General features: G+C 53.4%; 1 protein-coding gene across 2 annotated transcripts; it reads left to right on the top strand.

Annotated features, from left to right (window-relative positions):
• Positions 1-2463: 2463 nt before the first annotated feature.
• On the top strand, positions 2464-26889 carry SLCO2A1 (solute carrier organic anion transporter family member 2A1). Of its 2 annotated transcripts, XM_005529519.3 has the most exons (14): positions 2474-2995; positions 13464-13601; positions 15500-15662; positions 16304-16519; positions 17548-17646; positions 19214-19341; positions 20337-20418; positions 21300-21464; positions 21751-21940; positions 22960-23119; positions 23450-23613; positions 23754-23818; positions 23921-24041; positions 24148-26889. In XM_005529519.3, the coding sequence occupies exons 1-14, from the start codon at positions 2906-2908 to the stop codon at positions 24266-24268; spliced, it is 1902 nt and encodes a 633-aa protein (XP_005529576.1). In that variant the 5' UTR covers positions 2474-2905; the 3' UTR covers positions 24269-26889. The 2 variants fall into 2 exon arrangements, with proteins under 2 accessions (XP_087917130.1, XP_005529576.1); XM_088061004.1 differs by having other exon boundaries at positions 2464-2995; positions 23921-26889.
• The last annotated feature ends 49 nt before the right edge of the window (positions 26890-26938 follow it).

The raw sequence follows: 26938 nt of genomic DNA, 5'->3' as shown, positions 1-26938 counted from the left end.
TGTCTTCAGGATGAGCTGCTCCTTGCTGAGAAATGCAGTAGAGGATCCTCAAAAAGAGGCAAGAGACCCCCGTTTTCTCATGTGCAGCTCATTCTGTTAACTCCTGTTGCACAATCTGAAGCCCAGGATTTAAAAGCAGTGTTGGTGTAAGAAAGCTGGAGATGAATGTGTGTCCAAGGGCTGGAGTTTCTCTTCCAGCAGGATAAAAGCTTGGGAGATGTCAGCAGTGCTCCCCGATGGTCAGAGATTACTGGGCTTTAAATTCAGATTGTCAGCTTTCACTGTGTTTCTGTGGCTATTTAAGCTGACAAGGCAGCTTAAACAGATCCCATGGACTCCATGGACAAACCCATGGAGGGCCATGCTCCCTGCTCTGGAAAAAGGTTCACTGGGAGCTCTCCCAGGATGTGGTGTGCAGCCCCTGAGGAGTCCCAGTGCAGTCCATGGTTCATGGCTGGGCATGAACCAGCTGTTTTCTTGCCTTACCTATTGCAAGAGCTGCACATTGAGAAATACAACGGCAGCGTGGTTTACCAGCATCACTTCTCCCTGCCCTCCAGCAAATCGGCCCTGCTGGGGCACCTCTCCATGCCTGAGACCCAGCAGGGGCTGGCTGGGGGTGGCCAGAGCTGAGGAGGACACTGGTGCCTGGGGGAACAGCTCCTGTGCTGCCAAACACATCTGAGGCTGCTCCGGCCACTGAGTGCGGTGTGTGGTCAGCTCCCACCGAGAACCTGCATCCATGCAGAGTCTGAAGCACCAGGAGAGGCTGAGGGAGCTGGGAAAGGGGCTCAGCCTGGAGAAAAGGAGTCTCAGGGTGGGGGGCTTCTGGCTCTGCACAACTCCCTGACAGGAGGGGGCAGCGAGGTGAGGGTTGGGCTCTGCTCCCAGGGAACAGGGACAGGAGGAGAAGGAACAGTCTCGAGTTGTTCATGTTGGATATTGGGAAAATTCCTTCCCAGAAGGGATGGTCAGGTGTTGGAAGGGGCTGCTAAGACCACAGCCCCATTCCTGCAGGGATTTAACAGAGGTGTGTGAATGTGGCACTTGGAGACATGGGCTAGAGCTGAACTTGGCAGTGCTGGGGGAACAGCTGGTCTTAGAGAGCTTTTCCAATCTAAACAACTCCAGCGGGGTAGTGATATCCAGCCCCCAGAGGTGTTCACCAGAGGCAGACACAGAGGGTCCCGATTCCCTTTTGAACCACCAGAGCCTTTTGCCTTCCCTTGTGGGGTGCCCAACCCCTTTCATGGCACGGGGCATCAGAGCAGGGGTGTGTTTCCCTGCTGCCAAGCCGGGCTCAGACCCACCAGGCACCTTCCCTGCTATGTTTTGATGTATGGAGACAAATCTGTGGGGACAAGCTGGAGTCAGTGGCTGGAACAGCTGCTACATGAAAAGGTTGTTATGACAAAGTGAGTGTCACAGCTGCTGCAAAATGAATGGAGCAGGGAATGGGTCAGGCACGGCCTGAACAATTAGGTCAGTGGCACGCTGGGCTCCTGGAGAGGATGGGAGAGGAGCAGATGTGTTGATTTGCTTCAGCTTTTCTCTTGGTAAGGTTGAAACTTCCACGTCTTGCCATAGAATGCTGGGTAAAAGAGCTTGGCTAACTCTGATGGGGAATAAAGGGTCCCTTCACGCCATGTCCTGGCCCCAGATCTGGCAAATCTGAGGATGGGAGTGAGAAAAGAAAGCTGGCAAACAAAGATGCTTCTTTTGCCACCCCAGAGCCAGTGATACCCACCCGTCCTGGGGTTCAGAAACTGGGAAGCTGACAGCCAAGACGAGCTCTTTTTGTCTTAGCAGCGGTGACTGCCGGGCTGCCCAGGGCAGGGTGAGATGCCCAGGGTCCCCAGCTGGTGTCGGGAGGAGGATGGCAGTGCCCGGGCAGCCGCTTCGCACGGGTTCCTGGCACCCTCTCGTGGTGAGCGCCCACGGCCGGGCCCCGGCGGGACCTGGGTGCCTCTGGGAGAGCCTCGGTCCTTGGCACCACCCCAGGGACCCGCCAGCCCCCACAGGGAAAACCATCCCGGGAGCTGGGATTTATTTCTGCAGCCCCAGGAGCGCCCAGGGTGCGCCCCACTGTTCCGCGTGGGATCCCCCCGCTCTCCCCACTGCTCTCAGCAGGGAAAGCGATAATGTGCACCAAACGCTTGAAGCTGGTTTCTCCTCCGGCTGGATCGACCTGCCCTTCTCCTTCTGACGCGTTTCCCGCTTGCAAAATAAATCAGTGCTTTGCATAAACAAAGCCCCGAGAGGTGTTGGTTAAAAAAAACCAAAACAGTGCTCAGGAGCTTCACAAATGCAGCTTTTTCTAAACACCGAAGTTTTTCTTCCCTTCAAAACCCCTCGGCCCAGGGAAGGATTTCTCCACCTGGCCACCCGGCTTCCCCCTCCCACCTCCTGGAAGCCGAACCTCAGCTGCTGAATGGTGCCTCCCCTTCCTCTCGCCCCCTCAGGGGACCTTCGAATTAAAATCCCGGTGGTTTTCCCTGCGGGAAATCTCTGCTGCCAGCTCCGTTTCCTTGTCCTGCAGCCTGGCACACGAGCACAGAGGCGCTGGCTGTCCCCAAGCTGGCTTTAGCATTGTTCCATCACCACAGCCCCGAAAGCCCGGGCTGGCCGAGGCCTCGCCCCCACCTGCTCCAGGCGCGCTGCCTTCGCTTCCTGCGACTTTAAAGTTCCCTCGGTGCACAAAGCAAAAGAGGGAGGAGAAAACGTTTCATCATCGCTCCCGGGAGCCGACTTATAAGAACTTGACGCTCCCGCTGCCTGGCTCACTCGCAGCCTTGGAGGGATTTCGGCACAGCCCGTGCGCACGGCGGGGCTGCGGGACGGGCCGGGCGGCGGAGGAAACCCACGCGTAACCCGACAATTCTGGGCTCCCCGGGAAGCCGTGGCGATGGGAGTCCACCCCGAGGTTGGCAAATCCCCCGTTGACATCCCCAAGAGCTCCGGCACCTGCTCCAGGAGTATCTTCTGCAACATCAAAGTAAGGATGGGGCAGGGATGCTGGCGGGGAAGGAGGGGGATTCCTGCCTGGAGAGGGACCCCGGCTCTGCCCGCGCATCCCCGCGTCCCTCGTGCGCACCGCGGGTGAAACGAAGGGTGTTTGATGATGCAGAACCCGAACATCAGCTCCTGGGGCAGTCCAGGGGAGTCCTGGCCTGCTCGGTGGCAGGGCCGGGGGGCTCTGTGGGTTCCGAGTGATGCCCTGCACGGCACCGTGGGGATTTCACCCCATGGAGCAGCTCTCCGTGAGCTTCCCCACGGCGTCTGGTACACGGTGTGCCGCTGCCTGGGGAATGATTAACCACATCCTGGTGTGAAAAGAAAACACTGCCCTAGAGTAACACGGGTTTGCTTTAAAAATTTGGGTGAGCAGAGTTTTTTGAGTGACAGATACAATAGTTCTGTTGACTGAGGTGGGTTTTCCAGTGCTGGCTGCCCAGCTCCTCACCTGCTGTCACCTGAGAGCCAGCCCCTGCCTGAGCTCCAGGCTCCTGAGCTCGCTGCCTGCGTGAGAACACACGGCTCACCCCGGCTATGTGTCACGTTTCACACCCTGCCAACCATCCCGGCTTTACACCACCCCTCACCTGTATTTTTCCCCCCGCTCTTTGGCCAGTTTTGGGATGTGCACCGGGGCTGCTGCACGTGCTGGTTCCTGTGCTCGAGACATCCAGCCGGGTGTCCCTGGAAAGGAGGGATTTCCATGCCTCCAGCCATCGGCACCTGGAGCGGCCAAGTGCAGTTTTTGGGAACAGCAGCTCCGGGGATGAGCCAGGGGCCACCGCGGGCAGGACCCCCCCGTGCCGCTCCAGCCTCTTCCCACCGCTGTTCCTGAATCCCAGTGTGTGTGCTGAGCTGTGTCAGCGCTTCCCAGCCCAGGCTTTTCAGGATGTGCGGCCGTGGATACGGTGTCGTGCTCGGGATGGGATTGGGGTTTGTTTGCCATCGAGCTGCCCTCACCCTGCGTGAAGGACGGCGTTCCCGCTCCTGCCTGGGCTGTGCTGGAGTGCCACGGGGCTGTTCCCAAGCTGCTGCTCCTCCTGAGAGCTCCCAGGGCTGGAGGCATCATCCCAGACGATATCTGCCAGTCCCACACCCACGAAGGTCCCCACTGCCCGGGCTGGGCTATTCCAGCAGGTGATTGATGACACTTTTTGGCTGTGGGCTCCAGGAGAAAGAGCTTGAGATTACCCCGGGTGATTTGGGACTGCCTCTGGGCTGCACTGATGTTCCTCTGGAGGGGACTGCTAACCTGTCCCCTGTTCTGCTGGAGGTGCAAGATGTGCCCCCAGACCCCTTCAGGCTGCTGCAGTAGCGAGCCTGACTTGGGGTGAGTAAAATCACCCAAAGCCAGAGCCCTTTTTGCAGTTCATGCCCTTTCCTGGAAACTGGAAGCAAGCAAAAACAGCCTGGAGTGAAAAAACATTGCCAAAGCCTCTTGCAAGATGTGAAACTTTCAGATTAAAAACCAAAAGCCCCAACAAATAAATGCTACTCCATTTGTACACCCCATAGGCAGCCACAGGGTGTGGGATGTGGGTGACCCAGAGTCAGGCTGGGTGCTCAGCACCCCACATGCCACAGGACACTTGGATGGGACCTTTCAGGGGCATCTGGCCAAGGGCAGATCAGTCAGGGGTGTCACTTTACTAGTGGCAGGAAAACCATTGCCTGAAGAAATTATTTTTAAACTTTTTCTCTCAAAACTTGTAGTTTAAAAATTGTTTCTGGTTTAAAAAGTCAACAGTCTGGCAGTGGCACTGTGCAAGCACATGAAGGAACAGTTTGAGCTCTATCCAAACATGCTCAGTTTGAGCTCTACCCAAACATGTTGGTGTCAGAGGGATGATGTGCCCCATCTGGGATGGAGGGCAGTCAGGACACCCATCCCTCAGAGAAATGTTCTTGCTTTTAAGAGCAAATGTATAAATTGACAGGCAACAGGATCCCCCATCCTTTCCTGACCTATTGAGTCTTCCTGTACTGTGACATTTACACTAAAAACATATAAATTAACAAAATAACAGCTTCAGAATCAGACAGCATTAGCCTGTGTGCAGTGGCAGTCTCCTCTGCCCCTAAAAATGAGGAGGATGTCAAAGTGTCACGGTGGAATTTCCAGGTTTGGGGAATTTTGGAGGGAATGGTCATCTGAGGGCAAGGCACGGTCAACATCTGAGCTACAAAGGCTCTGTAGCTCTTACTTGTACAAGAAGCGATGCTTCTTGTGCTATGAATGATGGTTTATAAAAAAGCCTCATCCAGCCCCAAGGTTTATGGGAATCTGCGGGCATCCCCTTCCCCAAAGCCGTCAGACACAGCATCCTTATACAGGCAATGGCAGTTCCTGATGGGTATTTCCAGCACACAAATTTCCCTGCTTTTAACAGGCCTGGAAGGACATGGTTGACACTTGGAAGACTTCATCACGGAGCTCATATTTAATCCCCAAAGCCCATGTGATGGGATCATATGCAGGGTGTCTTTTGCAGGGCTGGGGCCAAAATAACAAATCATGTTTCCATGTAAACCATCTTTCCCCTCTGTGATCCCTGTGACAGGGAGCACCAGCCCCTGCACCAGGCCCCATCTCTCTCAGGGTGTTTTCCAGACCTGGACCCATTGCCTCTGACATTTGGAGACGTGGGAACACAACGGTGCCAGAGATGTGCATCAGGCAGGGAGAGGTGCTGCTGGAAAGAGACAGTTTGAGGGATTCTACGGGAGTCTGAAGAGTGAGATGGGGTTGGAGTCATGGGGATGCTGCTCAGGATGCAGAAACAGAACAGCTGCACTTCAGGAATCAATTCCCTGTGGATGTGGCCGTGGCCTTGGATCCATGCGGTTCCAGCTGCTCCCTCTGGAGCCTGGCTGTGACAGTTCCGTGAGGTGCTGTGGGGTCACTCCCAGTCACACGTGGGTGTTTAGTGGCTGTGGCAGTGGCACCAAACGGGCTGGCTCTGCGCTGATACTGCCGGGCTCCGCCTGGCCCGGCCGCACCGCGATTGCTGCTGGCCGTGCCTCACACCTGGAATGAGCCCAGCCACGGCTTTCGCTTCCAGTGCAGGGCTGCAGAGCCCTCTGCCCACTGCCTCCACCCTGATCCCCTGGAAGAGACAAAGCAGATAGCAAAAGGCCTTCAGGTTCTGGGACTGGGAGGTTTTGGGGCTGCTGAGCTCTGAAACCTGGAGCATCCCCATAACCCCATAGCATTGGTGGAGATGGGGGTGATGATGAGATATTTGGATGGGATACTGGGGAGAAATTCTTCCCTGTGAAGGTTCTGAAGCCCTGGCACAGGCTGCCCAGAGAAGCTGTGGCTGCTCCACCCCTGGAAGTGTTCAAGGCCAGGTTGGACAGGGCTTGGAGCAACCTGGGACAGTGGAAGGTGTCCCTGTCCATGGCAAGGGGCTCTAAGGGAACAGGATGGACTTTAAGCTCCCTTCCCACACAAAACATTCCGCGGTTCTGTGATTTCTCTGATGAGCAGGGACATCCCCCCCGCTTGGATGTTCACAGAGCTCCCAGGGTTGTGCTGGCTGGCACAGGGGTTTGGGGGGCTTGCAGCTGTGCTGCTCAGCAAATGCAGGATGAACCCAACCTTCAGGTGGATGCCAGCACCTGGTGGCCCTGGGAACACCAAGAACCTCGCAGCCTAAAGGACTAAAATGGGTTTAAAAGGTGGAGAAGGTGTTTGGTCCTTTTGATACCCACACATGGCCAAGGACCCCATCAGTGCCCCCCAGTCCAGAGCCCCAACCATGTGATTTAAGCTCATGTTGGGCTTGATGATCTTGGAGGTCTTTTCCAGCCTTAATGATGCTATGATTCTATGTCCATTTTCTGCTCCCAGACAAGCACTGGAAAAGGATTGTTTCACAAGAATTCTCTGTTTACAGAGCCTGGGATATTTTGGCTTCTTTGCCTTTACTGTCTCATTCGTGGTTTTTAACTATTTTAATTGATTTTGGGATCCCCAGAAAGATGACAAGGAGAAGAGCTTTATAAATATCTTTTGATTTAGAGGAGCTGGACTGGTTTCAGCTGGAAGCTGGAGAGCACAGAGGAGCAGTGTGAAAGTGTTGCGAGTGCAGGCAGGGGGAGGATTTTTTTTCCGTGCCTGCAGACTGCCTGGCATGGAAAAGGAAACAGGAGGACAACAGAGAATTATTCTCACTTATGTCAGCCAGAGGTGATCCAGAGAGAGATTTAAAAGCCCTGGGAGAGGTTTAAATGGGGTGTTGTACTGGGGCAGGGAGAAGGAGGGAATGGAAGAGGGTAGGAGAGGGGAGAAGGTAAGGAGGAGACTGTGGGCTCTCACAGTGTGAGAAGGCTCGAAAGCATCCCGGGGTGAAGGTGTTGGGAGCACACAGGGAGCAGTGAACAGGAGCAGGGAGCTCTGGCCTCCCTGGGGAGGCTGGATGTCTCCTGCAGAGGAAACAGAGCCTGGCCTTAGGGTCTGAGGTCTCAACAGCAGCAGGGCTAGTTTTTGTCCCTTCCTTCCAAGGGACTAAAGGAATTTGCTGAGGAGAGTATTCCAGAAGCCTGGAGATGTACCACTTGTGCTCTCATATCCTGTTGGAAAAGATTATGAATTGCTTTGTTTAGCCAGAACAGGAGATTCATCAAGTCACAGATCTGGAGGCAGCGTGGCTGTAGGTTTGGAATGGGAAACACAGAAGAGAGAAAGTCGTGGCTGATGAGAGCCATTGATTTAAGCAAGAAAATCAAAGCAATATTGCAATTGCGCAGGCAGGCACGGCGGGTTGGATGAGTGTTTGTGGCAAAGACACAAGGAAGATCCTCAGTGACATGAGAAGGATCTGCAGGGTCTTCCAGCATTTGTGGTGATGGTGCTGGCACCAGATAGCACAGATTGGGTTTGGATGGTCCAGCACTGTGGTCACGTCTGCTTGGTGGGATCGGGCTCCAGAAGGGAAGAACCACCTGGTCTTCACCAGCAACACCAGCAGTGGGATAAGGAAAAAGATGGGTTGGAAAGTTTAGTGGGATCAAGGTCTGGGAGACCTGAGACAAGGTAATTTTATGAGGGGCGAGGTGGTTGGGTGCCCAAACACAAGCAAGGAGTGGTCAGTGTAGATAAGATTATCGGGAGCAGGACAGGAGAGGAGTGACGCTGATAGGGAGCACGAGGCACGGCCGGCCGGGCGGGAGGAGTGTTTGCACACACTTCTGGGTCAGGCAAAACCAAGCCAGCCTGGACCTGCCCTCAAGGAAACCCTGACTGGATCCTGATGCCCTGGAACAAAAAGAGGAAAGAATGAAGACCAACCACCCAAACTACCAGAGGGAGGAAAGGCTGAGGGATGCCCAGCATCCTATTTTGAGGGCAGTATTTTCTTGGGAAGCATCCCCCACTGAGGATCTGTCTCAGCAATCCTCCACAACCAAAAACCTCCATCCTGGGCAAAGCTGGGCTCACATGTGCCTTGCAAAGTCACCGGGATACAGTGCCAGGAAATGCCGTGCCCGTGTTTGTTGCAAAAAGAGCAAATATTGTCTTTGCACATGACAGTTGTGGGGTGTAAAACATGCATAGCTTGGCAGTAGACAGTCTTCATTCCAGCACACTTCAGACAATCCCTGACCAGGTTAATTTTTATATTATTTTATTATTTGCAACAGAAATCCCACTTAAAAGCCAACTTCTGTCATCAGACCAGACTCAGAGGTTCTGTGCTGAAGGATGGGCTCTGTGCAGGGTATTTGGTTCCTTCTGTGGAAATGATGTGTTTTTTTCATCTTTCATGGTACTTTTTACTCTACAAATCCAGGCAGCTGCCCATAAGAAAGTGATGCCAAGGAGGGATGTACTTTCCCACGCATCCCTGCACTATCCATATCCAGCTGATATATTTCTTTTGGACTGAGTGACCTCAGCTGTCCTACTGCAGGAGGATCTCCCAGTGTACACAAACTCTAAAATAAACACTCTGTCTTCTCCCTATCAAAATTTTGGGAATATTCTTCCTATTAATTCCTACAGTTCCCCTCCCCTCCCTTTCCTTTTTTCCTTTTTTTTTTTTTTTTTTTTGTTTTGCAAGCTCAGGAGATTAAAGAGGAGGGAGTCTCCAGAGGTGGTAATCTTGGAGTCTCCTTCTTTGGGAGGAATGTTCCCTGATTTTGGGAGGAAAGTCTTTTGACTTTCCATTCAGGCCGAACAATTTTGCTTTGGACTCAACTCCAATTGTACCCTGCATAAGGAAAGAACTAATGGAGCATCCTTACTCCTAGTCCTTTCCAAAGGTTTACTCCAGCCAGATTAATTTTGCTCTTGGTCACGACCTACTTCGGTGTCGTCAGTCATCTGGAAGCACTTGGATATGTTCTGTGTTGGTCTCCAGCTCTCCAGGCAGTCCTTGTGCCCGTCTAATGAACAAAGCTCTGGCTCTGTCCATCCCCACTGCTGTGGGAAGGATGCTGGGCACGGAGATTAGCACAAGTGCCGTCAACATTTCCACCCTCTTTATCTCCAACCAGGGCTGCCAAGGGGAAGACACTGAAAAATGAGGTAAGGGATGACTTTGGACATGAGCTGTGGAAGCAGAGCAAGGAATTAACCCTTAACTCACTCCTCCAGGTGGAGCAATGGCCATGCTGCACGTAGCAGGATCCTCCCAAACCTGTGGTCCCTGCAGAGCAGAATTAGGCTCCTGCCTGGAAGAGTCTTATCCTGACTCCTGGAGATCCATGGAGGCTCCATAGAAATGGTTCACTCCTATGAAATGGAACCTGAGTATTGGACACATCTCAGACAGAAGTTTAGGCTTGGATTGACTGAATCCTTGCCAGCTCCCGTTGTCCAGAGCATGGGAGGACCAGTCCTCCCTCTTCCCTGCAATGGGGTGGGTTTCTCTTCCTTTGGAAAAAGCACTGCCCTGGGAGGTGCTGGTCCCCACGAGCTGGGTGGGGGCAGCAGCCTGTCTCCCCCAGGAGTTTGCTTCCCTTCTAAATGCAGCTCTTTTGGAAAGGAGTCAAGTGCCTTGTATAAACAGCCTGGAGTCAGGATTGCTCCGAAAGAAGCACGGGGATGATTATGAGGGGATTCTGGGGGGAGGAGTCCATGAGGGTGCACACCTTTGGCCTTCCCTTGCCTCTGCCTGTCTGCAATCACTCCTTGCCTGCAGCTCCAAAAATACGCCAGGCTCCCACGGGAGCCTCTGCTCCGGAGGGTCAGCGCTTGGGAGTGCCCCCGGCTCCTCCACCTCCCACCATGCCTTCGCCCTTTGCGTCAGCGAAACCTCCCTGCAAGTCAGCTTGGCTCTTCCTCCAGAACCCCTTCTTGTCATTGGGGAAGATGGATTACGGCGGCTCCCTCCCCTCCTGGGGCTGCTGGCGGGAGCGTGGGGCAGCACGGCACATCTGGAGCGGCAGGAAGGGCCAGGCCAGGGCTGGGTTCCATGCACCAGCAGGTTGTGGGTGGTCAGCATGAACATGTGGGGATGGGAACGCGTGGGAAGAGAGACATGGATGGGAGAGACCCGTGAGGACCTGTGAGGGGACACAGGACAGCGGTGCCTGTCATGTCCTCCAGCCTCAGGGGGTGCATGGACTCCTTTTGGGAGTCCAAGTAATGCTCTCTCCCAGTTTTCTGCACTCAGAGCCTTCAAGGTTTGGGATGACTTTATTTTAATTAAAACTGAGTCTGCTGAATGCAGGGAAAGTCTTGAATCGGGCCTCATCTCACCTCCAGACACTTGGAGTGTGTCTGGAAAAGCCATGCTCCAGCTGCACAAGTCCTGGAGCAAAGGCTGTTTTGCCTTTCTCTGGCTGTTTTGGGTGGCAGTTTCTTTCCAAGGATAAAAAATCACCCCTGCCCTTCCCCTCCCATTCTCTGGGCTCTGCACATCCGAGGGCTGAGGCTGCTGTGTGGTCTCAGGGTGGGATCACATCCCTGGAGAATCCATCCTGCTCTGCTGCCTTTCCGGTTAATCCTGCAGACAAGAGCTGGATTAGAAGGACCCATGGGCAGGGGGAAGCAGTCACACCCCAAGGTTTTCCTCTCCCTTGGCTGGTGCTCTCCAGCTACATTTCTCCCACCTCGTCTTCCCTCCTGGCAGGCAGCCCCAGCTTGTTCACAGGCATCTCTGGATCCAGGGCTCCATTTTGGCCATCCCAGGTTATCACCAAGGCATAAACACATCTCGGGCCATCTCCTGGCAGTTCTGCCTTTACCTCCCTGCCCTCTCTACCCATGGCTTGTCCCACTTCTCTCCTGCTGTGGTTCCTATGGTCCTCCCATGCTTCCAATCCATCTCCTGCCAACCCTAGCATTCTGGAGATCCAGGCTGCCTCTCCTCCTCATCTTCCCTCTGTGCCAGCATCCTCGACACTCCGTCTCCCCATCTGCCCTGGGATCCGGCTGACATTTGCTGCGCTAATTTCGGCCTCAGTGATCCACCCTCTTCCCTCCCTGTTGGTAAACAGCTTTGCTTCTCCGGCTGACGCCTGGCTCCGGGAGAGCTCTGTGTCCAGCTGCTCTGCAGTTCGGGTGTTCCCGGACCGCTGTTGTTCAGCTGCCTCTTCCTTGCTCCAGGGGCTTCAGTAGAGTCTGGCCAGAGCCACACGAGCAAAAATTGATGTTCTCTGACAACAAGATCCCCTCTGCAGTTCCCATCCTCACAGGAGTCACTCCTCTGCTCCAGATCAGCTCACAGTGATTCCAGCTCAGGCCTGGGGAAGGTGGTGGATCCAGCTTTCACCCACAGGATTTTGTCCTGGGATGGGATTTAGAGTGTGGGAGCTGATAGTGGGAGGGTGGAGAGGTCATTCAGCTTCAAGAGTTTACTGGCAGACATTTCACTTCCACTTTGGCCCTGTCTGGGAGGATTTCCCACGTTACACCCCCAATTCCTGTTCTGCAGCTTTTTGTCGGGGCAAAGTCCCAGCGCGGGACTTTGTCCTTTCCTGGTTATTGCAATGGCACTGCCACCTGATGCCAGCCTGTCTGCTCTCAGCCCTCAGATGTGGCTGGGAACTCTGTGATGGCAGCTTGTGCCTGTGATCCTTCTTTCCTCATTTTTTGGGTGTTTGCCTTTCTCCTTTGTCTTCCCTGTGGTCTCCAGGTTTTTCCAAGCCTGCCCTCACATTGCCGTTTTCTCCTTCATCTCCATCCTCCTCTCTTCTGCTGTCTGTCAGCATCTATCCCACCCCTTATGCTTTTAGATTCCCAGACAGGTCTTTTGGCTGGATCTCTCCTCCCTCACAGGAGAAGATTCCCAAGAAACCATTTCCCTGCCCATCTTCTACCCAAATTCTGCTTCACTTGCTGGGCCTGCCCCTGCATCATCCTCTGCTCCCAAAACACAACTCTACCCACTAATGGAACTTGCATCCTCCAAGCTGGATGGACAATTTTGGTCTTTTGTGATTATTTTTTTAAATCATTTAGTGGGTCAGGGCTACTGGGCGCTACCACCCTTCCAAATAAATACTCATAAGGACTATTGCTGCTCTCCTGGCCAAGGACATCAGGAATTTGTCAGTCCTACAGAACCTTTGATCCCCCATCCATCATCCTGCACTTCCTGACGTTATCATTGAGGGACACTCTTCCGGTATTCAGCAAATATTTGATTTCCTGTGAATCTAAATAAAAAGACCTTCCCCTGTTTGTCTGGTTTTTTTTGGGTTTTGGGTTGGGTTTTTTTTTTTTTTTTGTGGTTTCTTTAATTGATTTTAAAATACTTTTGGCACCGTGTGGCTGCATGCCATTCCAAGAAAAATAAAGGAAAATTGTTTTGACTAAATATAGATCAAAAGACATTTGTGAGCTGCCTCTTGCATCCCTGGCTGAGAGCGCTCTCCTGTCACAGCCCACCCAGGCTCTTTCAACCAGATTTCTCCCTAAACTCTCTGTGTTCCCTCCTCTGCCTCCACTCATCTTGGCTCCTGGCTCAGCTCACTGCTCGGCTCAAGGGAAGATGCTGGGTTTGGAATCCTATTTCGGAGTCTTCCAGTAGTGAGACCACGCTGTGCATATTTCATCCTCTCCCTCTGGGGCTTTTAACGCCCTTTTTCGACTTTTTCTAGCAACACCCCTTGGAGCAGGTTCAGTTAATTGACTTTCCAGCTGAGTGAATCCCAGGATGCTCCATGCCAGAAGTGCAGCCATTGGCCAAACCCAGCTGGAATACACTCATGCAGGATGTGGTCGCCAGCAGTTATGCAGCAGCAGGGCACTGAGGTCCCGTAAGGCCTCAAAGGGTGCATGGAGAGGCTCACATCGGCTATCAGGGAAAATTCTCCACCGAAAGAGTGGATAATCATTGGAGCAGGCTGCCCAGGGGAGTGGTGGGGTCACCATCACTTCTCAATATGTAGTGGGCATGGGCGGTACTCAGTCAAAGGTTGGACCTTGGAGGTCTTTTCCAACCTCAATGAGTCTGTGATTCCAACTGGGTCCTCACCTCTTTGTTTGCCCACAGGTGTTTGTGCTGTGCCATGGGCTCCTCCAGCTCTCCCAGCTCCTCTACAGCGCCAACTTCAAGAGCAGCCTCACCACCATCGAGAAGCGCTTTGGGCTCTCCAGCCTCTCCTCGGGTTTCATCTCCAGCTTGCACGAGGTAACTGGGAGAGGAACACCCAAAGGGTGGCCAGGACCTGGGAGGCACCTTCCCAACAGGGTCTCAGGCCTGTGCACACCCAGGGCTTCCTCAGCCTCCGTGTGCTGGGAGGAGCAGCTGTGCTGTGTTCTGGGACACCTCGTCACACCTCACTTGCTCTGCCATGTCCAGGGGGAATGGAGGGTGATCTGTGGTGATGGCCCTTGGACAAGAGCAGACTTCCACTGGATGGAATTCCAGAATGGCTTGGGTTGAAAGGGACTTTAAAGTTCATCCCAACTCATCCCACCCCCTGCCGTGGGCAGGGACACATTTCACTATCCCAGCTTGCTCCAAGCCCTGTCCATCCTGGCCTTGGACACTTCCAGGGATCCAGGGGCAGCCACTTCTCTGGCACCCTGTGCCAGGGCCTCACCTCCCTCACAGGGAAGGATTCCTGCCCCATATCCCATCTAACCCTGCCCTCTGGCAGTTTAAGGCATATTGCTGAGCTGGCTGAGGATTTTCTCGCAAACACTTTCTTATCAAGAAATCCCTTGGAATAAGTTTTCTCATTTTCAGGAATTCACATTTTCAGGAATTGCGTCCTTAGTAGCTGTTCAAGGCCTGGAAAAGGACAGGAAAAGATCCGCTGGCAGAGACTTTTTTGCTGGCACTGGATGGCAGCACACTTGTTTGTGAGCTGCCTGATGAGCACATGGGATGTTCCATCAAGAAGCTGGACACTGAGAATCTTCCTGGACCCTTGGGGAAGTGGCTGCCCCAATCTTACCTCACCCAGCATGAACATTTGGGATTAAGATGTCTCAGGGCCCACTGAGACTTCCTGCTGTCTGTGACTGTCCAGGACAACAATCTTATTGCGTTGGTGCCTACAGCAATTCCAAGAACAAAACCCACAAAGAGACAAACAAGGGAGCCCACGCAAACATAAATACAAAGTTTTCTTAGCCATACATAGAATCACAGAATGGTTTGGGTTGGAAGGGACCTTTAAAGGCCATCTTGCCCAAACCCCTGCAATGAGCAGGGACAGCTTCAACATGCCAAAGTTAAATGATGCTTAGCTTGTCCCAAGCTGTCAAAGCCCACGTAATGGGAATTTTGTGGTGTTCCCCCAGTCGCCTGAGTGAGCTGCATGGCTTCATGGCTTTCTAGCTGATGCTATCTGCAGTTGCAAATGTCCAGGGTCATGAATATTTGCAGTGGGCTGGACTTTGTAGCAGGGCTCATGTCTGTCTGAGTCACAGGAATGGAGGCAATATGTTTTATTCCTTGCTGGTTTTGGAGGAATTGTCCATTTATGCCACATCAATCGATCTCTTCTCCCAGGGAACAAGGGACAGAACAAGAGGAAATGGCCTCAAGTTGTGCCAGGGGAGGTTTAGTTTGTGTATGAAAGAAAATTTCTTCACTGAAAGGGTTGTCCAGACAAGGCAGTGGTGGAGTCCTCATCTTTGGAGGGGTTTAAGAGATGTGTGGATGTGGCACTTGGGGATGTGGGTCAGTGGTGGCCTTGTCAGTGCTGGGGGAACACTTGGACTTGCTGGTCTTGGAGGGTTTTTCCAACCTAAATGATTCTGTGATGCCTGTGGGGTGAGGGACAGGTGTGGGTGCTGGAGAAGCCCCAGCCAGATCACAGATCACAGGGAGGCTGTGATGTCTTTCTTGCCAACCAGAGGTGGCCAAGGCCACGGAGTGACCTTCTGGCTGGAGATGAGAAGGGAGCACTGACGTGCTGTGAACACGCAGGGCAAGGGGATGTTCCTGCTCCCGTGAGGGTGAAACGCCTCCTGATGAGAGAGAGACCTGTCCACCCACCCCGACACAGCCGTAGGGTCTGAATGTCCTCTGTGACGTTTTCTCACATTCCTCCCTTTTCTCTGTGCCTTTTCCAGATCGGCAACGTGGTGCTCATCATCTTCGTCAGCTACTTCGGCAGCCGAGTGCACCGCCCGCGCGTGATCGGCGCCGGGGGGCTGCTGCTGGCGCTGGGGGCCTTCCTGGTGACCCTGCCCCACTTCCTGTCAGGCCCCTACGAGTACACTGCACTCAGCACTGGTGAGTGCCACCAGCTGTGCCCCCACGGAGCCAGCTGCTCTGGGATGGGCTGCCCAAAACATGGGGGTGTTTCCAGGGCACACATGATTTAAACAGTGGTTGAAGGCAGAGCCTTAAGGTGGGCAGTTGCTGATTAAACCTGATGTCATTATGGCTTTGGAACCCCTGCTGAATGCAAAAATTACATGTGGGATTTCTTCTGCCTCTCCTGCACATGTTATTCCAGCTGTTGTCACAGAATCATGGAATGGTTTGAGTGTGCAGGGACCTTAAAGACCATCTCATTCCACCCCTTCCATGGGCAGGGACACCTTCCATCCTCCCAGGTTGCTCCAAAGTCTGTCCTTGAACACTTCCAGGGATGGGGCAGCCACAGTTTCTCTGAGAGTGAGACAGTAGCATGAACTCTCTAAAAGTTTGATTAAAATCACAGCCTGTTTGTTTGCTACTCCGACCTCGGTGTTATACTCTAGAGGAAGGGCAGGGCAATGAGAACTGCTGAATAAAATGAGCAATCCATCCAAAATCCAGGTGTTTGTGCCTACTCAGTGAGTTTGGGAGATTCCTGCTACTGGGGGATTTAGTGTGGGAGGAGGCAGGGGATGTACCCAGTTTTGAAATGTTCATTTCTTCCCTTACAGGTAACAAAAGCCAGGGGCAGGTTGAGCTGTGCTATGCAGAGAGTAGATTTGTGTGCCCAAACACCACCCGGGACCCCCAGAAGGAGGCCAGCAGCATGTGGGCCATGATGGTCATCGCCCAGCTGCTGGCTGGGATCGGGACCGTGCCCATCCAGCCCTTCGGGATATCCTACGTGGACGACTTTGCAGATGCCAACAATTCCCCGCTGTATGTTGGTAAGTGGGACCATTGCTGTACATTGTTTTTTTTCCACAGAATCCCAGGATGGTTTGGGTTGGAAGGGACCTTAAAGCTCATCCTGTTCCATCCCCTGCCATGGGCAGGGACACCTTCCACTAGACCAAGTTGCTCCAAGCTCCAGCATCCTTGTCTTCTCTCTGCAGTGAGGGATCATTGTTCCAATTAATTGTCCCACTGATCCCTTTGAGTTCCCAAATCTGCAAGGAAAATGAAGGAAAGGTTCTAAAGAGGAAGGAAAGTGGGACCGGTGTGTTGCTTATAATACAGGCGCTCCCTTTGGGGCTGTGGGAATGTCTGTCGGGATGAATAGCTCCAGGGTTGTCTCAGTATAGCAGAAATTCCATCTCCCCAAGTTCTGTTTCATTTTATGTCTCATGCAGCTCAAGCTCACTGGCTCCTTTTACACATCTTGAGAAGGTTGTGTAAAGAGTTTCTCTCAAGGAGGGAACTTGGATCCTGCAATTGCAAACAAGTCAAAAGAAAATGTTCTGACCTTATGGGTTATCTGTTTTAGAATGGGAGGGCTCAGCTGCACCCAGGGTGGTCTGGTGGCCTGTTTGCCCTCAGAATCTTCCACCTCTCCTGATGTTTGTACCAAATGTTTTTCCTTGGATCTGAGGATTACAGTGTGTTTGTTTCCTTGGCATTATGGAGGAAATGAAGGTCTCCATCACCTGTGTGAGCCCGGGATGTCACTGCCCTGCTGCTTGCTGGGGTTCATGAATATCATGGATATTCATGGTGAAGCTGACAACTTGTGTCAGCAAAGCCTTGATGGCAGCAGAGCAGAGGGACTTTTTCCACAGGCAGCTGCCCTCCCTCTCCTGTTCTTGTCAGATAAAAACCACCTTCAGTGTCAGGCCATCTGAAAGTCATGAAGGGTGGTACCTCCCCTCTGTGTTTTGTGCCACCATTCCTGCGTCTCCTGGAAAGACAGAAGCCATATCTGCATGGAAACTACCATTCCCTGCTCTCAGGGGCTTTCTCTGCTCCCTCTTCCCAGCCATCCTCTTTGCCATTGCTGTGTTCGGCCCTGCCTTTGGATACCTGCTGGGGTCCGTGGTGCTGCGGCTCTTCGTGGATATCGGAAGGGTTGACACTGGTGAGTATTGCTCAGGTAGCAGCGGTCCTAAAGACCCTCTGTGGATCAGAAGGTCACTCTGAGATGAAAGGTGACAGACGCCACCAGTCCTGTGACCCATAAAACCCACTGCCCAAGCTGGAAAAGCACCCCCAGCATAGTCCTCCACTCCGTCACCCCACAAGGACAGATACGGGTGGTTCTGAAACCACCACTGAAGGAGAGCCCTGGGGTAGGGACATTCCAATGCCCAACCCATGGTGCTGCACTGGAGGTCATGGCTGGGGTCTGCCCACAGCCACCACACCGAGGAGGTATCCCAAAACCCCAGCATGGTGGTGGAGAGGAGCAGGGAAAGATGAGGAATCCAGGGATGGGGAAGACAACCACAGAGCAACCACTGCCCTATGGCTACACGGGAAACTTGAGTCCACCCATCCTCCTCCCCAGCACTAGCCCCCAGCACCTGCAGAGAGCAGGGCTGAGCTGCCGCCACGGAAGGGATAATTTGCTTTATTCATGGTGTGTGCTTATTATTTCTGGTAACTTAATTACTAAAGAATTCTCCCCAGCTCCGTCATTAACGTGGCTTTTCCTGTGTTTCCTTTAGAGAGATCAGAGCCTGCCTGACATTTTTGTCTGGTGCCTGATAAGAATAATAAATTAATGTGGGCAGGAAACGCTAAAAAGCCTTGGCCCACTCCCCGCGGCAGCAGCCAGATTTAGCAGCCTCTGCCTGGTCGCTCCATGATGACGTCCAGACTCCAGAGTGGAGTGGTCCTGTTTGGGGAAGTGGGGTGATTGTTTCAGTGGGGTGTGGGCTCCTCTCCTGTCACACCCTGGCACGGAGCTCCCACCCGGAGCTGGCCGCTGGTTCCTTCCCAGCTGCCACATCCCAGCCATGGGCAGCCGGGTCCCCATGCCAAGCCAGGCAATCTGTCAAACCTGTGAGCATCACTTGGCCCAGCCAAAGGATGTGAGTGCTGGAGACAGAGCGGCTCTCACCTTCTCCTCCTTTTTCCGGAGAAAGCGCCTGGAGTTTGGTCCACTCGGAAACCAGGAGTTTGTGCCAGCACAGGACCTTCCCTCGGTCCCTGCGAGCAGAAAGTGACCAAGCCTGGAACAATGGGAGAGCAACTTTTTCCAGGAAAGCAGCGTGTCCTTTCCCAGTCCCTGTCTTGGCTCAGCATCCCTGGTCCAACCCACTGCGCTCTCCAGGCAGAGGATGGAGTCGGGCCCCCGTAATCTCTGCCTCACTGGTTGGCTCAGGGGTTAGAGTTGAACCTGTGCCACCAGCATGCTTCCATGCTGACCAAATCCATCCTGGGAGGCTCGGTACAGCTGGGATGAGTGGTGGTACAGGGCCCTAGCCAGGGAAATCACAGGCCAAACACAACCAGGGCCAGTCTTGCTGCCAACACTGGTAGGAGATCCCACCTCCATCCATTTGCTCTTACATGGCAGTGGAGAGACCCTTGGGCTGTGCCTACAGGGACTCTTCATACTCCACTAGTCTGTATTTTCATGGAGGTTTGTCCCTTTCACCCCTGGAGCTCTTACAGAGTATCCTTGTGTCTTGTAATGCCAGTGGACCTGACGCCAGGTGACCAGCGGTGGATCGGAGCATGGTGGCTGGGGCTGCTCATCTCCTCGGGCTGCTTGGTGCTCACCTCCATCCCTTACTTCTTCTTCCCTCGGTACATGGTGAAAGGACAGGTGAGAGCTCATCTCCAGAGGCTGGAACGTCCTGGAGTCAGGGATGTGCTCAGGGAGGGAATATCTGTCCCCAGAGGGGAGGGGGGAGAGGGAGGAAGGAAGTCCAGCAACTCTTTCCCATTAAAACAAAATTTAAAAGATGGAAAATAATTAACATGTATCATTTTGGTGTTTTCAAAGCCAAACCCTACTGGTTTTGTTACAAAAATACTTCAGTTCTGTTTTGAAATTGTTTATTCATTGAAATCAAACCCAAAATATTTCACAGTTATGGTTAAAGGACTCCCCAGACTTGTGCTGAACTATCTCTAACTTTAATTTTCAGACTTTTTGCAGAGTTAAAAGAGAGGTGTTTTGTCAGGATTCAGGGGAGGAAAGAATTACAAGTTCTTAAAAGTTCCCAACAACAAGCTGCTGTCCTGCTGCTCTGCTCAGGGGCTGCAGTGATATTTGAGATAATTCACCCCTTTAATCACAGAATTCCGGAATGGTTTGGGTTGGAAGGACCTTAAAGCTCATCCTGTTCCACCCCCTGCCATGGGCAGGGACACCTTCCACTATTCCAGACCACTGCTCCGAGACCCGTCCAACCTTCAGGGTTGGAGCAGCCAAAGCTTCTCTGGGCAGCCTGTGCCAGGGCCTCACCTCCTCCAGAATTTGTCCCCAAGATCCTATCTAACCCTAGTGGCAGTGGGAAGCCATTCCCCCATGTCCTGGCGCTCCAGGCCCTTGTCCCAAGTCCCTCTCCAGTTCTCTTGGAGCTCCTTTAGGCCCTGGAAGGGGCTCTCCCCAGAGCCTTCTCTTCTCTAGGTGAACACTCCCAGCTCTCCCAGCCTGGAGAGGTGCTCAGTGCACGTGGGATGGGGCTTTGCTGTAATTGTCAGGCTTGGCTGGGGGTGAAAGGCCCCTGGGACAGGCCCTGTCCCTCCTGAGCCTCCCTGCTCCAGGACAGTGCCACCCCCCTCACCACAGGCTGCTCCTCTCTCCCCTGCCAGGAGCGGAACACGGAGGCCGGCATGCTCAGGAAGATGGAGACAGGGGCTGCTGAAGAGACCTCCCTGCTACAGTTTATAAAAAGTAAAGTCCTGGCAGGTCCAGGCGAGGGTGGATGGGGATGCTGGGCCGTGCTGGGTGGGTGGGTGGGGGCCATCCCACCAGCAGATTCACACCAAGGGGGTTTACTGGGAGTCCTTGGGAGCCCAGCAGCGTGTGCAGACCAGCTCTGGCACCACGAGGGCATAAGGACCATGGGAAGGTGGGCACAGCCTCCTTCTGGCTACATACCCCTTGAGGCCCCTCTTCTGTGGGGTCTGAACTGTTTCCAAATTTTGCTTTGAGGACCTTGAAGTGGTGTGAGTGTGCCAGAAAAGCGTCGCTGGGAGGAGTGGGCATGGGGCTGCTGGCGCCACCAGCTCCTCGACAAGGTCACCCCACTGCAGTTGACACTGTTTATGTGGAGCCAAAACAGGCTTGAGAGGGATGTCACTGCTGAGGGACCAGATTAATGAGTCTTTTAGCTCCAGGAGGATTTCTGCCCATTTAAGGCCCCTCCCTCCTTGCCTCTTCCTGCACTGCACTCATATCCTGGAGCTGCCAGTTCCCTCTTCTCCTCTCTTTAGGCTTTAATGGATGCTGGCTCTCCACCACTCTCTGCTAATTAGAAAACTCATAAGAGAAGAAATAAACAGAGTTTCTCCCAGGGTCCATCTGCCTCTGTTTACAGGGCCAGAGGACACAGTGTCTCACCAGGAAAACACATCCAGGGTCCTGCCAGCTGCTGGGACACATTAAGGTGTCTCCCCTCCCACTTTCCCATGTCTGCAGACATCCCCAGTAGATCATCAACTCACAGACATCCTTCCTGGGAACAGGCTAAGGGTGGGGGTTTCTTCCCAGTACAAATTACTGGTGTGAGGATCACACAGCTAAAAGATATTTTTCCTATGGTTTCCCTGTAGGATTCCCAAAGATCTTCCTCAGGCTGCTGCTCAACCCCCTCTTCATCCTCCTGGTGCTGGCTCAGTGCAGCTTCTCCTCCGTCATTGCGGGTCTGGCCACCTTCCTCAACAAATTCCTGGAGAAGCAGTACGGTGCTTCCCCCTCCCAGGCCAACTTCCTCATAGGTGAGCATGGATGGAGGCAAAAAATATCCATCAGCAGGGAGCCAACTGCCCATATTCCACAGGCTTTTTAAACCACAGAGGAGGAGTCACTGAAAGCTCATTTTTGGATGAGACCTGGGGTTCGCCTTGGGGTAGTTGGTGACTTCCCTGACCTGTGGTTCCCCAGCTGCCTTGGGTTTGGGCTGTCTTGGACAACAGTTGGATCTGTGAGGTCCAGAGAGCTGCCCCCTGCCCATGGAGGGGTTCTGGGCAGGCAGGACCCCCTGATGGCTCCATTCCTCTGCAGGAGCTGTCAACCTCCCGGCGGCGGCACTCGGGATGCTGCTGGGAGGGATCATCATGAAGCGCTTCTCCTTCTCCCTGCGTGCCATCCCGCGCTTCGCCGTGGTCGTGCTCGTCTTCTCCATCCTCCTCTGCCTGCCCCTTTTCTTCATGGGCTGCTCCACAGGGCACATCGAGGGCATCTACCACCCCAGGTAATGCAGGTGCTGCTCCCAGCTCCTTGTTTCTCCAGCTCTTACCCCTGGGGAGGGATACACGCCGGTGGAGGGGCAGAAGATACCACCATACTGCTTCTTGCTCCTTGATCCCCAGTGCATGGAGGAGATCCGGGTGCTTCACAGCCCAGAGAGCTCAGGAGGACATTTATCCATGATCTGCTGGGCCAAACAAGCAGGGTGTAATTTTTCACTCTGGATTTTTAGGGGAAAATTAGGAATATTGTGTCCATATCACTTCATATGCTCCCAGTGTTCTAGCTGGACATCATCTTTCTCCTCACCTCAGTGGATATTTTTGGCTCTTACCACGACTCCTTAGGATAAAAATGACTTTTATATGTGGCCAAGGCTTGATGTCAAGTGCATTAAGCTCATTTCCCAGGGCAATGCCAGCAAGAAAGAGATTTCTGATGCCATCTTCCCACAGGAGGTGGAGCAGCCCCATCCCACCCTGCCCAAGGGCAGCTCCTCAGCGCCACATTCCTGCAGGATTCAGGCTGTGTGACACCAGCAGATGTGCTCCTTGGGGGAGTGAGGGAAGACAGGGCAGATCTGGGTTTGTCCTCTGCACTTCCACAGTTGTTTGGGAACATGCCCACTTTCAGTTTGTGTCTGTGTGGTGTTTCCAGCTGTGGCTGTTCACACATCTGTTTGTGTAGCTCTGGACAGAGCCCAGATCCATTTCTCCATGCTTTTGGCTGATTAATTTTCAGCTGGAAAAAAAAAAAAAAAAAAAAAAGAAAAAAGAAAAAAAGAAGTGTGTGAGTACTTGTTTGTAGACAATAACAAAATTCCTGTGACATTCACTGCACACTTCCAGAGGTACCTGCGGGGATCAGGGGCTGGCAGAAGGCCAGGCTGCTGCTGGCAGTGTCCCAGCCCAAACAGGAACAGGAAAACTGCTCAGCTAGTAAAAGGGATTTTTTTTTTTTTTTAATTCCTCCTGTCCTATTTCTTAATGTTTTACCAATTTATCCCCCACTCCTTTCTGGCAGTACACCCAATTCCCAGCAGCAGCTCAAGGCACGGGTTGGGTGCCAATGCTCTAAGCAGATCTTCCACCCTGTGTGCCGGAAAAACACCACGGAATACATCTCACCCTGCTTCGCTGGCTGCACCAACAGCACCACCAACCCCTCCAATCCCAAACAGCTGGTGAGTAAAGCAGGTGGTTAGCAAAGCAGCCTTGCTGGGAATAGTGCAGTGATGCTGCAGGAACCCAATAAATGCAATAAGGGGGTGGAACCTTTTCCACACGGTGTGCTGAGCCCTGGGAAGGTACCATGGAGAATTGCTGCAATGCCCTGGGAGCCTGCTTGGAGGAACAGGGATGGTGGCAAATCCCACTACAGGTTGCCACGGCTGTGCTTTAATACTGGAGCTGTTATCGGTGTCCTGCACAGGGATGTGGGATGAGGGGTCACGAGAAGCCTGCTCCTGGCGCTGGGAGTCTGACGTCTGTTTTGTTCCAAACGTTTCCAACAGATCTACCACAACTGTTCCCTGAATTGGAATGAGCTGTTCTCCACCTACACGGGCTCTTGTCCAGTCAGCTGCTCCCATATGCTCCTTCCTGCCATATTCCTCATCTCCTTTGCTGCCCTGGTCGCCTGCCTGTCCCACAACCCCCTGTACATGATGGTGTTACGGTGAGCAGGGGCGGGTGGTGCTGAGTCCCAGAGGGGAGCCAATATGATGGTTGGGATCAAGTCATAAACATATATCCAGCCCAAGTCTTGGCCAAATCCAGTGCCAGCAGCTCTGACCTCCCGTGGCTTCTCCCCACCAGGGTGGTGAACCAGGATGAGAAGTCATTCGCCATCGGAGTCCAGTTCTTACTAATGAGACTGCTGGGTAAGTGTTCATCTCTGAATGAGGTTGGGGGTTTTCTGGAGCCGCAGGAGGCACTGAACCTCCTCAGGATCAGCACCTGACTCCATCCTCTCCTCCCACCAGCCTGGCTGCCGGCCCCGGCCATGTTCGGAGCTCTCATCGACTCCTCCTGCATCTACTGGCAGCAGCAGTGCAGCCAGCGCCGCTTCTGTGCCTACTACAACAACGATTTCCTCCGAAACAGGTACCCTGGGCCCCGGGCCCGGGCAGGGGAGGGATCCCAGCCCAGCCTGGGACCGGCTGGAAGCGCCAGCTCCAGACGCGGCATGTCCCTGCTCTTCTCCCGGCAGATACCTGGGGCTGCAGGTGGGCTACAAGGTGGTGGGCACCGTGCTGCTCGCCTTCATCAGCTGGAAGGTGAAGAGGAGCAAGGAGTACAACGTGCAGGAGAAGGCAGCGGGGCTAGTGTAGCCCCCGAGGACTGACTCGCACCCCCACCACCCACCGCCACTACTTTGTCTTGTTCGGGTTTGTTTTATTCCCCGCGGGAGCGCCTCTCCCACAGCTCGGAGGGATGCTCCGGGCCAGCCCCATCCTGGGAATGGCAGCTCCCAGGGGCTCCAGCTGCGCTTGCCATGACCTGGGGAGGAGCAGCCCCCGGCCAGCTGGAGCAGGAGGCAGAGGGGGCTGGAACACAGGGACCCGGAGAAGTGCCTGCTGTGCGCCACGGTCCCGCTCCGCTGTGACATTCCCGGCCGGTGTGACATTCCCGGCTGCGACAGGAGCAGGAGAGGTGGCTGCCAGCCCGGTGTCCCCCACCCACAGCCCCCGCAGAGGGCAGCAGGGACACCGCACACGTGTTGGGACAAGTCAGCACAAAGGGTTTATTGCAGAATATCTGGGGCTTGTTGCTCTTTTTATTTTTTAAATAAAGGTCACTTTTCCAACTGCTGCGCTTTCTTGGTCTCCCCTCCTCCCCACCAACAAGACAAGGCCTCGGGAGGCTGCAGGTCACAGCCTGGCCCATGCTGAGCACATTCCAGCTGGGAAAGGGGAAGAAATGGTGGCAGAGGGGGACATTCTTCTGCAGCTCCAGCGATGGAGGATGAGGGAGGGCTGGTAGGGACTACGAAGAGCTCGGGGCCCAGCCTGCAGCCCCATGGAACCCAGCCGGCCCTGCCTACATCTCCCTGATGGGCAGGGGCTGCAGGCAGAGAAGGTTCTGACCTGAGGTTCTCATCCTGAATAGGTTTATTGGCACAGATCTGGTATTTGGTTGCTTGAGCAAGTGCCTCAGAGGAGGGACCATGAACAAAGAAATGCCCGGCAATTAAAAAGTTTCATTCCCCCTCCCTCACACCACAGTCCTGAGCAAGAGCCAGAACAGGGCCTGGGGTCCTTCTCACCCTTCACTTGCTGTTTTGGTTGTTTCACACCCCTCAGGTGGGTTTTGGTGAGGGTTTGGTGGGTTCTGTCAGTCCACACTCTGATGGAACACAGACCACAATCTGTTCCAGCATTTTAAAGTAATATTTTAACTGCAGCTCTACCTATTCTAATTATTATTAATGATCTCTACTATTATTATTGATCAGACTGTCAGTTCCAGGTTTCCTTCTGATCCATCTCTGCCTGACACAGCACAGCTTAGGGTTCACACCAAGTTCAACCCATGGCCTAACAAGTCCAGCTAGTTATGTCAAGCATTGAGCTACTTAAAAATCTTGTCATTTTTTTAATGCAGTGGGCTCTGGGCAGGGTACAGTGGATTTGGGGCTTTCTTTCAGGGGTTTTATATGGGTTGAATGTATTTAGGCCCTGCTGTCCCTACCCCATGCCTTTTCCCTGTACTCTTGGCCCTGCTGCATCCATGGGAGTAGAGTGAAAGGACAGGAGGGGACTTGCCCTGGATTTGCTCTGGATCACCAAAGTCTTACAAAAAAAGAGCTCTCTCCATGTTATCCCTACTCCTGTTCCACCTCCACCTGGCAGATTTTCCCTGAATACCCACCTGACCTTCTCTAAGTTTCTCCACTTCTCTTGTACCAGGGGTAACACCCAAGCAGGACAAGAGCCCCAGGAGGGGCTGGTACAAAGTGCATGAGGTGGCCCAAACGGGGCCAACAGAAGCCCCAGGCCCCAGAGGTGTCAGGGTGGTGGCACAAGGAAGGTCACAGCTGGAACACCTGCTTCAGGGAGCCTTGGAAACCACCCCTTTGGATGCTGATGTCCAGGCACTGTTATCTTGGCTCTTCTTTGCCTTTCAGCAATCTCTCCTCCTCTTTCAGGTTTTCTGCTATCCCAGTTATCACTGTGCTCATCCTTCTCCTCCAGAAACATCTGCCTTTTCTAGGGGAACCATTTGGAGTACAATCCATAGGAAACACATTGACCAGAAGAGCTTTAGCACAGTGAGGGCCTCAGTCCCTGGGAATGTGTGAATGCAGCGAGTTCCCAACTCAGGGTCAGGCAGCTGGAGCAAGAAGGGGCTGAGTTTATCACATCCCACTGTCCTGCCAAAGCCACCCCAACACAGCCCTGCCAAGCTGCAGCCTCAGGAGCAGCACTCCTGGCCAGCAGAGCCACGGGCTGGGAACAAGGTCAGAAGAGCAAAGAACAAAGCACAGAGCTGACTGGGGAATAAAGAAAAACGAGAAAACAACACTCAGAGTTTCCAGTTCTGCTGTTTTCCCTCAGCCACTGAGGAAAAATAGCCCTGAATATTCAAATATTTAAAAAATCATGGAGTGAGGGCCAAAAAACTCCTGGAGTTCTGCTCTGTGCTCCGGCACGAGCGGCTCTGGGCACAGCCCCAGCTCAGCCGTGGCTGTGCAGCCACTCCCCAGCCCAGAAAAGCTGAGGCACCTCATCTTCATCCAGCAAAGCCACAGGGTGCCACAGCCACCTCCAGGGCAGAACAGCACTGCTCTGTCACCACAGCCACCACAGCTGGCTGGAGCTTTCCTGTGCACATCACCAAAGTACCTTGCAATTATGATTTGTGGGCGGTTTTTTGCTATGTGATTATCAAGTTCTCTATTAGTCAGACCAAGGAGTAAATACAAAACCAAAAAAAAAAAAAAAAAATAAAAGCAACTACAATATTTTTTGACAACAAACACCTGGCCACAGAGCAGGAAG

Source organism: Pseudopodoces humilis, chromosome 11 (genome assembly GCF_049639895.1).
Source record: "Pseudopodoces humilis isolate 2021_Gansu_Grassland_sample_001 chromosome 11, ASM4963989v1, whole genome shotgun sequence".
Classification (NCBI taxonomy): Eukaryota; Metazoa; Chordata; class Aves; order Passeriformes; family Paridae; genus Pseudopodoces; species Pseudopodoces humilis.
This window is presented reverse-complemented; position numbering and strand designations above follow the sequence as displayed.

What these genes read in the sequence shown, in the direction of transcription:
- SLCO2A1 (XM_088061004.1), top strand. Translation starts at nt 2,906, where the DNA reads ATGGGAGTCCACCCCGAGGTTGGCAAATCCCCCGTTGACATCCCCAAG. An exon ending in TCATCTCCAGCTTGCACGAG is followed by an intron (nt 13,602 to 15,499) that starts GTAACTGGGAGA and finishes TGCCTTTTCCAG; the next exon opens with ATCGGCAACGTGGTGCTCAT. An exon ending in GGTACATGGTGAAAGGACAG is followed by an intron (nt 19,342 to 20,336) that starts GTGAGAGCTCAT and finishes CTCCCCTGCCAG; the next exon opens with GAGCGGAACACGGAGGCCGG.